At 42.5% G+C, this 13331-nt stretch overlaps 1 protein-coding gene across 1 annotated transcript in view; it reads left to right on the forward strand.

The window, feature by feature from the left end:
- The window catches only part of LOC139765800 (uncharacterized), a 357196-nt gene that overhangs the window by 87380 nt on the left and 256485 nt on the right, over positions 1-13331 (forward strand). The window contains exon 10 of the mRNA XM_071693594.1: positions 2600-2751. Coding sequence (XP_071549695.1) covers positions 2600-2751 — 152 coding nt within the window. The remainder of the gene's footprint in view (positions 1-2599; positions 2752-13331) is intronic.

The following is a 13331-nucleotide window of genomic DNA, read 5'->3' on the forward strand; positions in this document are numbered from 1 at the left end:
AAAAGGTAGTGAGTGGTGGAATGAAGAAGTAAGATTATTAGTGAAAGAGAAGAGAGAGGCATTTGGACGATTTTTACAGGGAAAAAATGCAAATGAGTGGGAGAGGTATAAAAGAAAGAGGCAGGAGGTCAAGAGAAAGGTGCAAGAGGTGAAAAAGAGGGCAAATGAGAGTTGGGGTGAGAGAGTATCATTAAATTTCAGGGAGAATAAAAAGATGTTCTGGAAGGAGGTAAACAAAGTGCGTAAGACGAAGGAGCAAATGGGAACTTCAGTGAAGGGGGCTAATGGGGAGGTGATAACAAGTAGTGGTGATGTGAGAAGATGGAGTGAGTATTTTGAAGGTTTGTTGAATGTGTTTGATGATAGAGTGGCAGATATAGGGTGTCTTGTTTGAGGTGGTGTGCAAAGTGAGAGGGTTAGGGAAAATGATTTGGTAAATAGAGAAGAGGTAGTAAAAGCTTTACGGAAGATGAAAGCCGGCAAAGCAGCAGGTTTGCATGGTATTGCAGTGGAATTTATTAAAAAAGGGGGTGACTGTATTGTTGACTGGTTGGTAAGGTTATTTAATGTATGTATGATTCATGGTGAGGTGCCTGAGGATTGGCGGAATGCTTGCATAGTGCCATTGTACAAAGGCAAAGGGGATAAGAGTGAGTGCTCAAATTACAGAGGTATAAGTTTGTTGAGTATTCCTGGTAAATTATATGGGAGGGTATTGATTGAGAGGGTGAAGGCGTGTACAGAGCATCAGATTGGGGAAGAGCAGTGTGGTTTCAGAAGTGGTAGAGGATGTGTGGATCAGGTGTTTGCTTTGAAGAATGTATGTGAGAAATACTTAGAAAAGAAAATGGATTTGTATGTAGCATTTATGGATCTGGAGAAGGCATATGATAGAGTTGATAGAGATGCTCTGTGGAAGGTTTTAAGAGTATATGGTGTGGGAGGCAAGTTGTTAGAAGCGGTGAAAAGTTTTTATTGAGGATGTAAGGCATGTGTGCGTTTAGGAAAAGAGGAAAGTGATTGGTTCTCAGTGAATGTAGGTTTGCGGCAGGGGTTTGTGATGTCTCCATGGTTGTTTAATTTGTTTATGGATAGGGTTGTCAGGGAGGTGAATGCAAGAGTTTTGGAAAGAGGGGCGAGTATGCAGTCTGTTGGGGATGAGAGAGCTTGGGAAGTGAGTCAGTTGTTGTTCGCTGATGATACAGCGCTGGTGGCTGACTCATGTAAGAAACTGCAGAAGCTGGTGACTGAGTTTGGTAAAGTGTGTGAAAGAAGAAAGTTAAGAGTAAATGTGAATAAGAGGAAGGTTATTTGGTACAGTAGGGTTGAGGGTCAAGTCAGTTGGGAGGTAAGTTTGAATGGAGAAAAACTGGAGGAAGTGAAGTGTTTTAGATATCTGGGAATGGATCTGGCAGCGGATGGAACCATGGAAGCGGAAGTGAATCATAGGGTGGGGGAGGGGCGAAAATTCTGGGAGCCTTGAAGAATGTTTGGAAGTCAAGAACATTATCTGGGAAAGCAAAAATGGGTATGTTTGAAGGAATAGTGGTTCCAACAATGTTGTATGGTAGCGAGGCGTGGGCTATGGATAGAGTTGTGCGTAGGAGGGTGGATGTACTGGAAATGAGATGTTTGAGGACAATATGTGGTGTGAGGTGGTTTGATCGAGTAAGTAATGTAAGGGTGAAAGAGATGTGTGGAAATAAAAAGAGTGTGGTTGAGAGAGCAGAAGAGGGTGTTTTGAAATGGTTTGGTCACATGGAGAGAATGAGTGGGGAAAGATTGACCAAGAGGATATATGTGTCAGAGGTGGAGGGAACGAGAAGTGGGAGACCAAATTTTAGGTGGAAAGATGGAGTGAAAAAGATTTTGAGTGATCGGGGCCTGAACATGCAGGAGGGTGAAAGGCGTGGAAGGAATAGAGTGAATTGGAACAATGTGGTATACCGGGGTCAACGTGCTGTCAATGGATTGAACCAGGGCATGTGAAGCATCTGGGGTAAACCATGCAAAGTGTGTGGGGCCTGGATGTGGAAAGGGAGCTGTGGTTTCGGTGCATTATTACATGACAACTAGAGACTGAGTGTGAACAAATGGGGCCTTTGGTGTCTTTCCTAGCGCTACCTCGCACACATGAGGGGGGAGGGGGTTGTTATTCCATGTGTGGCGAGGTGGCGATGGGAACAAATAAAGGCAGACAGTATGAATTATGTACATGTGTATATATGTATATGTCTGTGTGTGTATATATATGTGTACATTGAGATGTATAGGTATGTATATTGTGCGTGTGTGGACATGTATGTATATACATGTGTATGTGGGCGGGTTGGGCCATTCTTTCGTCTGTTTCCTTGTGCTACCTCGCTAATGCGGGAGACAGCGACAAAGCAAAATAATGATAATAATAATGAAAATAGTTCATTACATATGTACAGATACCTAGCTTGCCTTACAAAGGGTATAACCAAATTTCTGTCCGAATTTTTCCATTCATACATTAGTTGAGATTGTAATTTTTTTTCCATAACAATATGTGAATACAAATAAGAAGTATATGATAGCTTACCATCACATTACAGCAGCAAATTAATTTCAGGTTACCATTAGTCAGCCAGAGAAAGAGCGCCATTTTCAAGTCCCAAAACGTATTAGTCATTTCTCCAAGTTTGTTCGTCAGTCCCTTAATACGAGTGGCCGCCTGTCTGTTCCCTGGATAAAAGGTGCTGGTGATGTAACATTTGGGGCAAGGTAAGCCACTTTAATATTATGCTTTTTCATGCTGAATATTCCTCTATGTTAGACAAGCTTTGTATCTTTGATCTCCTTCCTCTTGAATATAGGTGCCCAGATTATGATGGTCTTGCTAACAATAGTAACAAGCTACTCTGATACATATCACATCTTTTTCAGAAATCATATTGTTTAGGTTTGTACAGTAATATGGAAACCATTGGAAGAAGATTAGATATGATGATCTAATACACTCACCTAGACACTCAATCACTAGCTTTGTCTGTCATAGTATTATTTCATATATGTTTCTTTCACACCTTACCAATTATATTCAATAGATATTTACCTCTAATTTGAGCATTTACTTTTGTTCTTTTATCTTAATATAAAGTATTTATCCATGCATGTGTGTGGCCCAATCCTAGGGCCACACAAACTTTGAATAGCCAGAATAAGCAGTCAACAGCACTATCACCTCCTTTCTTGAGAAACTGAGTTGCATTTCCATCCACTCTTACCATTTTGCTGCTCTTCATCTTATGCAAGGCTTTCCCTACTCCCTTTTATTTAATCATACCATTTGGCAGGTTTGTCTTGCCTCACAGGTCCTCCTCATTCCATGCACAACACACACACACCATCTTATCATCTAACATTTCAACAGTCCTTCACCATACTCATGCCATCTCTTTTTAGCCCTTTTTTTTTTTTACTGTTATCCTTTGCCCATCATATCCCCACACTGTTGCTGTTATTTCTCCTCTGGTTCTTGTCACACAATTATCTTCCTTTCAAAACATTTTATTTTACTCTCTTAGCCATCTATCTATAACTCTGACACCAGTTCATTCTGGGCATTCCCATAAAGGGGATGCCAAGGCAGAAGAATTTCCACTTATCCCTGTCCTTATATGCCTCCCTAACATACACCATTCCATGCATTCTTCTTCTGTTTCTCTCCCTCCAGTATTCCTCCACCCTCTGTGCCCATGTCGCAGGTGGTTTTCCACTCACACCAACACCTTTGATTGCACTATCATACACTCTCCTCGTACACTCCCAGTTTTGCATTCTTTCCACATAACCAAACCACCTCAAAGTATTATGTTTCACACATTCTACCACTCTACAATTCATTCCCTCTACATTCCTTGCCATACCACATCTCTCATATACCCTTTCATTTCTTTATTCATTCCATCTAGTCACACTACATGCTCTTCTCAAATAGCTCATTTTCACAGCATGAATTCTTGACCTCTGTGCTTCATGTCCATGTTTCAGTTGCATGGGTCATGGTTGGGAGGGCTATGCTGCCCCTTAATCCTCTCCTCCTTACCTCTAAACTTCATTATTCTGTCAAGGGACCCAGTGACTCTTCTACCCTTTTCTGCTCTCTTCCTTATCTCTCCTTCCATATCACCACATTTATCCAAGACAGCTCCCTGATACTTAAATTCCCTCTCTTCTTCCAGTCTTTCTCCACCCATATCCAAAGCGCAATTTAGTACATTTTGTTCTTTCACTGTTTTTGGTTTTACAAAATCTATACTTTCACTCGATTTCCATTCAAACACCATTGCCTTGCTTTTCTTTGCATTTCCCTTTAATCTCCTCTGCTTACACCCATCATAAAACACACTTACAACCCTCTGCAACTCCTCTTCACTCTGCAAACAGCAAAGTATCTTCCACAGACAAGCTTGATTCCAGCCACTATATTTCACCGCCACACTCCATCTCTGCACCCCTTTTTCCTAGTTTTGCTTTCCTCTCTTATCACTCCATCCATTTATATATCATTGTTTTATTTTATTTATTATACTTTTGTCGCTGTCTCCCATGTTAGCGAGATAGTGCAAGGAAACAGACGAAATAATGGCCCAACCCACCCACGTACTCATGTATATACATACACGTCAACACACGCACGTATACATACCTCTACATTTCAACGTATACATATACATACATACACAGGCATATACATATAAACACATGAACATGATTCATACTTGCTGCTTTTTTCATTCCCGTTGTCACCCTGCCACACATGAAATGACAACCCCCTCCCCCCGTGTGTGCACAAGGTAGCACCAGGAAAAGACAACAGTGGCCACATTCATTCACACTCAATCTCTAGCAGTCATGTATAATGCGCCAAAACCACAGCTCCCTTTCCACATCCAGGCCCCACAAAACTTTCCATGGTTTACCTCGAGACGCTTCACAGACCCTGGTTCAATCCATTGGCAGCACATCGATCCCGGTATAGCACATTGTTCCAATTCACTCTATTCCTTGCATGCCTTTCACCCTCCCGCATGTTCAGGCCCCCCGATCGCTCAAATTCTTTTTCACTCCATCCTTCCACCTCCAATTTGGTCTCTCACTTCTCCTCGTTCCCCCCACCTCTGACACATATGTTCTCTTTGTCAGTCTTTCCTCTCTTTCTCTCCAGGTGACCAAACCATTTCAATACACCCTCTTCTGCTCTCTCAATCACACTCTTTCAGTTACCACACATCTCTCTTACCCTTTCATTACTTACTCGATCAAACTACCTCACACCACATATTGTCCTCAAACATCTCATTTCCAACACATTCACCCTCCTCCGCACAACCATATTTATAGCCCACACCTCGCATCCATATAAGATTATTGGAACCACTATTCCTTCAAACATACCTATTTTTGCTTTCCAAGATAATGTTCTTGCCTTCCACACATTTTTCAATGCTCCCAGAACATTCGCCTCCTCATTCCTAATAACCTTGCTCTTATTCACATTTACTCTCAGCTTTCTCGTTTCACACACTTTACCAAACTCAGTTACAAGCTTCTGCAGTTTCTCACCCGAATCAGCCACCAGCGATGTATCATTAGCGAACAAGAACTGACTTACTTCCCAAGCCCTCTCATCCACAACAGACTGCATACTTGCCCCTCTTTCCAGAACTCTTGCGTTCACCTCCCTAACAACCCCATCCATAAACAAATTAAACAACCATGGAGACATCACGCACCCCTGCTGCAAACTGACATTCACTGAGAACTAATCACTTTCCTTTCTTCCCACTCGTACACATGCTTTACATCCTCGATAAAAACTTATTGTTTTTTTTTTTGCCGCTGTCTCCCGCGTTTGCGAGGTATTATTTTTATTTTTAATTTTTTTCATTATCTTGACCGCCATCTCCCACATTAGTGAGGTAGTGCAAGGAAACAGACGAAGAATGGTCCAACCCACCCACATACACGTTTTCATTACACATATATATATACATAAATGCCCACACACGTACATATACATACGTATACATTTCAACTTATACATATACATATATTTTAAAAATTTATTTATATATTATACTAAAGGGGACAGGAGCGGGGGGCCAGAAATCCTCCCCTCCTTGTATTTTAACTTTCTAAAAGGGGAAACAGAAGAAGGAGTCACGCGGGGAGTGCTCATCCTCCTCAAAGGCTCAGATTGGGGTGTCTGAATGTGTGTGGATGTAACCAAGATGAGAAAAAAGGAGAGATAGGTAGTATGTTTGAGGAAAGGAACCTGAATGTTTTGGTTATAAGTGAAACGAAGCTCAAGGGTAAAGGGGAAGAGTGGTTTGGGAATGTCTTGGGAGTAAAGTCAAGGGTTTCGTGAGAGGACAAGAGCAAGGGAAGGAGTAGCACTACTCCTGAAACAGGAGTTGTGGGAGTATGTGATAGAGTGTAAGAAAGTAAATTCTAGATTGATATGGGTAAAACCGAAAGTTGATGGAGAGAGATGGGTGATTATTGGTGCATATGCACCTGGGCATGAGAAGAAAGATCATGAGAGGCAAGTGTTTTGGGAGCAGCTGAATGAGTGTGTTAGTGGTTTTGATGCACAAGACTGGGTTATAGTGATGGGTGATTTGAATGCAAAGGTGAGTTATGTGGCAGTTGAGGGAATAATTGGTATACATGGGGTGTTCAGTGTTGTAAATGGAAATGGTGAAGAGCTTGTAGATTTATGTGCTGAAAAAGGACTGATGATTGGGAATACCTGGTTTAAAAAGCGAGATATACATAAGTATACGTATGTAAGTAGGAGAGATGGCCAGAGAACGTTATTGGATTACGTGTTAATTGATAGGCGTGTGAAAGAGAGACTTTTGGATGTTAATGTGCTGAGAGGTGCAACTGGAGGGATGTCTGATCATTATCTTGTGGAGGCGAAGGTGAAGATTTGTAGGGGTTCTCAGAAAAGAAGAGAGAATGTTGGGGTGAAGAGAGTGGTGAGAGTAAGTGAGCTTGGGAAGGAGACTTGTGTGAGGAAGTACCAGGAGAGACTGAGTACAGAATGGAAAAAGGTGAGAACAAAGGAGGTAAGGGGAGTGGGGGAGGAATGGGATGTATTTAGGGAAGCAGTGATGGCTTGCGCAAAAGATGCTTGTGGCATGAGAAGAGTGGGAGGTGGGTTGATTAGAAAGGATAGTGAGTGGTGGGATGAAGTAAGATTATTAGTGAAAGAGGAGAGAGAGGCGTTTGGACAATTTTTGCAGGGAAAAAATGCAAATGAGTGGGAGAGGTATAAAAGAAAGAGGCAGGAGGTCAAGAGAAAGGTGCAAGAGGTGAAAAAGAGGGCAAATGAGAGTTGGGGTGAGAGAGTATCATTAAATTTTAGGGAGAATAAAAAGATGTTTTGGAAGGAGGTAAATAAAGTGCGTAAGACAAGGGAACAAATGGGAACTTCAGTGAAGGGGGCTAATGGGGAGGTGATAACAAGTAGTGGTGATGTGAGGAGATGGAGTGGAGTGAGTATTTTTAAGGTTTGTTGAATGTGTTTGATGATAGAGTGGCAGATATAGGGTGTTTTGGTCGAGGTGGTGTGCAAAGTGAGAGGGTTAGGGAAAATGATTAGGTAAACAGAGAAGAGGTAGTAAAAGCTTTGCAGAAGATGAAAGCCGGCAAGGCAGCAGGTTTGGATGGTATTGCAGTGGAATTTATTAAAGAAGGAGGTGACTGTCTTGTTGACTGGTTGGTAAGGTTATTTAATGTATGTATGACTCATGGTGAGGTGCCTGAGGGTTGGCAGAATGCTTCCATAGTGCCATTGTACAAAGGCAAAGGGGATAAGAGTGAGTGCTCAAATTACAGAGGTATATGTTTGTTGAGCATTCGTGGTAAATTATATGGGAGGGTATTGATTGAGAGGGTGAAGGCATGTACAGAGCATCAGATTGGGGAAGAGCAGTGTGGTTTCAGAAGTGGTAGAGGATGTGTGGATCAGGTGTTTGCTTTGAAGAATGTATATGAGAAATACTTAGAAAAGCAAATGGATTTGTATGTAGCATTCATGGATCTGGAGAAGGCTTATGATAGAGTTGATAGAGATGTTCTGTGGAAGGTATTAAGAATATATGGTGTGGGAGGCAAGTTGTTAGAAGCAGTGAAAAGTTTTTATCAAGGATGTAAGGCATGTGTACTTGTAGGAAGAGAAGAAAGTGATTGGTTCTCAGTGAATGTAGGTTTGCGGCAGGGATGTGTGATGTCTCCATGGCTGTTTAATTTGTTTATGGATAGGGTTGTTAGGGAGGTGAATGCAAGAGTTTTGGAAAGAGGGGCAAGTATGCAGTCTGTTGTGGATGAGAGAGCTTGGGAAGTGAGTCAGTTGTTGTTCGCTGATGATACAGCGCTGGTGACTGATTCATATGAGAAACTGCAGAGGCTGGTAACTGAGTTTGGTAAAGTGTGTGAAAGAAGAAAGTTAAGAGTAAATGTGAATAAGAGGAAGGTTATTAGGTACGGTAGGGTTGAGGGTCAAGTCATTTTGGAGGTAAGTTTGAATGGAGAAAGAGTGGAGGAAGTGAAGTGTTTTAGATATCTGGGAGTGGATCTGGCAGCGGATGGAACCATGAAAGCAGAAGTGAATTATAGGGTGGGGGAGGGGGCGAAAATTCTGGGAGCCTTGAAGAATGTGTGGAAGTCGAGAACATTATCTGGGAAAGCAAAAATGGGTATGTTTGAAGGAATTGTGGTTCCAACAATGTTGTATAGTTGCGAGGCATGGGCTATGGATAGAGTTGTGTGCCAGAGGGTGGATGTGGTGGAAATGAGATGTTTGAGGACAATATGTGGTGTGAGGTGGTTTGATCGAGTAAGTAATGTAAGGGTGAGAGAGATGTGTTGAAATAAAAAGAGTATGGTTGAGAGAGCAGAAGAGGGTGTTTTGAAATGGTTTGATCACATGAAGAGAATGAGTGAGGAAAGATTGACCAAGAGGATATATGTGTCGGAGGTGGAGGGAACAAGAAGTGGGAGACCAAATTTTAGGTGGAAAGATGGAGTGAAAAAGATTTTGAATGATTGGGGCCTGAACATGCAGGAGGGTGAAAGGCGTGGAAGGAATAGAGTGAATTGGAATGATGTCGTATACCGGGGTCGATGTGCTGTCAATGGATTGAACCAGGGCATGTGAAGCGTCTGGGGTAAACCATTTAAAGATCTGTGGGGCCTGGATGTGGAAAGGGAGCTGTGGTTTCGGTGCATTATTACATGACAGCTAGAGACTGAGTGTGAACGAAAGTGGCCTTTGTTGTCTTTTCCTAGCGCTACCTCGCACACATGAGGGGGAGGGGGATGGTATTCCATGTGTGGTGAGGTGGCGATGGGAATAAATAAAGGCTGATAGTATGAATTATGTACATGTGTATATATGTATATGTCTGTGTGTGTGTATATATGTGTACATGGAGGTGTATAGGTATGTATATTTGTGTGTGTGGATGTGTATGTATATACATGTGTATGTAGGTGGGTTGGGCCATTCTTTCGTCTGTTTCCTTGTGCTACCTCGCTAATGCGGGAGACAACGACAAAGCAAAATAAATAATAGTAAAATATTATACTTTGTCGCTGTCTCCCGCATTAGCGAGGTAGCTCAAGGAAACACACGAAAGAATGGCCTAACCCACCCACATACACATGTATATACATACATGTACAGACACACACATATACATGCCTATACATTTCAACGTGTACATATATATATACATACACAGACATATACATATATACATATGTACATAATTCATACTTGCTGCCTTTATTCATTCCTGTTGCCACCTCGCCACACATGGAATGACAACCCCCTCCCCCCGCATACGCGTGAGGTAGCGCTAGGAAAAGACAACAAAGGCCATATTCGTTCACACTCAGTCCCTAGCTGTCATGTATAATGCATTGAAACCACAGCTCCCTTTCCACATCCAGGCCCCACAAAACTTTCCATGGTTTTTACCCCAAATGCTTCACATGCCCTGGTTCAATCCATTGACAGCACGTCGACCCCGTTACACCACATCGTTCCAATTCACTCTATTCCTTGCATGTCTTTCACTCTCCTGCATGTTCAGGCCCCGATCACTCAAAATCTTTTTCACTCCATCTTTCGACTTCCAATTTGGTCTCCCACTTCTCCTCGTTCCCTCCACCTCTGACACATATATCCTCTTTGTCAGTCTTTCCTTACTCATTCTCTCCATGTGACCAAGCCATTTCAAAACACCCTTTTCTGCTTTCTCAACCACACTCTCTTTATTACCACACATCTCTACCATTTCATTACTTACTCAATCAAACCACCTCACACCACATATTGTCCTCAAACATCCCATTTCCAGCACCTTCACCCTCCTCCACTCAACTCTATCTATAGCCCACGCCTTGCAACCATATAACATATACATGCTCAGACATATATATACACATGTTCATATAAATACTCGCTGCCTTCATCCATTCTCGTCACCACCCCACCACACACAAAAAAGCATCCCCCCCACCCCACAGCAAGGCAGAGCCAGGAACAGACAAAAAAAGGCCACATTCATTCACACTTAGTCTCTAGCTGTCATGTGCAATGCACCAAAACCACAGCTTCCCCTCCACATCCAGGCCCCACAGACCTATGTATGGTCTACCCCGGGTGCTTCACATGCCCTGGCTCAAGCCACAGTGATATCACACAGCCCTTACTAAACCAACATGTATCCCACAACTTTTGCTTAACTCTCCACCTCTGACACATATATCCTCTTGGTCAATCTTTCCTCACTCATTCTCTCCATGTGACCAAACCATTTCAAAACACCCTCTTCTGCTCTCTCAACCACACACTTTTTATTACCACACATCCCTCTTACCCTATTATTACTTACTCAATCAAACCACCTCACACCACATATTGTCCTCAAACATCTCATTTCCACCACATCCACCCACCTGCGCACAACTCTTTCCATAGCCCACGCCTTGCAACCATACAATATTGTTGGAACCACTATTCCTTCAAACATACCCATTTTTGCTTTCCGAGATAATGTTCTCAACTTCCAAACATTCTTCAAGGCTCCCAGAATTTTTGCCCCCTCCCCCACCCTATGATTCATTTCTGCTTCCATGGTTCCATCTGCTGCCAAATCCACTCCCAGATATCTAAAACACTTTACTTCCTCCAGTTTTTCTCCATTCAAACTTACCTCCCAATTGACTTGACCCTCAACCCTACTGTACCTAATAACCTTGCTCTTATTCACATTTACTCTCAACTTTCTTCTTTCACACACTTTACCAAACTCAGTCACCAGCTTCTGCAGTTTGTCACATGAATCAGCCACCAGTGCAGTATCATCAGCGAACAACAACTGACTCACTTCCCAAGCTCTCTCATCCACAACTGACTGCATACTTGCCCCTCTTTCCGAAACTCTTGCATTCACCTCCATAACAAACCCATCCATAACCAAATTAAACAACCATGGAGACATCACACACCCCTGCCGCAAATCTACATTCACTGAGAACCAATCACTTTCCTCTCTTCCTACACGTGCGCATGCTTTACGTCCTCGATAAAAACTTTTCACTACTTCTAACAACTTGCCTCCCACACCATATATTCTTAATACCTTCCACAGAGCATCTCTATCAACTCTTTCATATGCCTTCTCCAGATCCATAAATGGTACATACAAATCCATTTGCTTTTCTAAGTATTTCTCACATACATTCTTCAAAGCAAACACCTGATCCACACATCCTCTACCACTTCTGAAACCACACTGCTCTTCCCCAATCTGATGCTCTGTACATGCCTTCACCCTCTCAATCAATACCCTCCCATATAATTTCCCAGGAATACTCAATAAACTTATACCTCCGTAATTTGAGCACTCACCTTTGTCCCCTTTGCCTTTGTACAATGGCACTATACAAGCATTCTGCCAATCCTCAGGCACCTCACCATGAATCATACATACATTAAATAACCTTACCAACCAGTCAACAATACAGTCACCCCCTTTTTTGATAAATTCCACTGCAGTACCATCCAAACCTGCTGCCTTGCCGGCTTTCATCTTCCGCAAAGCTTTTACTACCTCTTCTCTGTTTACCAAATCACCCTCCCTAACCCTCTCACTTTGCACACCACCTTGACCAAAACACCCTATATCTACCACTCTATCATCAAACACATTCAACAAACCTTCAAAATACTCACTCCATCTCCTTCTCGCATCACCACTACTTGTTATCACCTTACCATTAGCCCCCTTCATTGAAGTTCCCATTTGTTCCCTTGTCTTACGCACTTTATTTACCTCCTTCCAAAACATTTTTTTTGTTTTATTTTATTTTGTTTTGCTTTGTCGCTGTCTCCCGCATTAGCGAGGTAGCACAAGGAAACAGACGAAAGAATGGCCCAACCCACCCACATACAATGTATATACATACACGTCCACACACGCAAATATACATACCTATACATCTCAATGTACACATATATATACACACACAGACATACATATATACACATGTACATAATTCATACTGTCTGCCTTTATTGATTCCCATCGCCACCTCGTCACACATGGAATAACAACCCCCTCCCCCCTCATGTGTGCGAGGTAGCGCTAGGAAAAGACAACAAAGGCCCCATTCGTTCACACTCAGTCTCTAGCTGTCATGTAATAATGCACCGAAACCACAGTTCCCTTTCCACATCCAGGCCCCACAGAACTTTCCATGGTTTACCCCAGACGCTTCACATGCCGTGGTTCAATCCATTGACTGCACGTCAACCCCAGTATACCACATTGTTCCAATTCACTCTATTCCTTGCACACCTTTCACCCTCTTGCATGTTCAGGCCCCGATCACACAAAATCTTTTTCACTCCATCTTTCTACCTCCAATTTGGTCTCCCACTTCTCCTCGTTCCCTCCACCTCTGACACATATATCCTCTTGGTCAATCTTTCATCACTCATTCTCTCCATGTGACCAAACCATTTCAAAACACTCTCTTCTGCTCTCTCAACCACACTCTTTTTATTTCCACACATCTCTCTTACCCTTACATTACTTACTCGATCAAACCACCTCACACCACATATTGTCCTCAAACAGCTCATTTCCACCACATCCACCCTCCTGCGCACAACTCTATCCATAGCCCACGCCTCGCAACCATACAATATTGTTGGAACACTATTCCTTCAAACATACCCATATTTGCTTTCCGAGATAATGTTCTTGACTTCCATT

This window comes from Panulirus ornatus, chromosome 56 (genome assembly GCF_036320965.1).
Source record: "Panulirus ornatus isolate Po-2019 chromosome 56, ASM3632096v1, whole genome shotgun sequence".
Classification (NCBI taxonomy): Eukaryota; Metazoa; Arthropoda; class Malacostraca; order Decapoda; family Palinuridae; genus Panulirus; species Panulirus ornatus.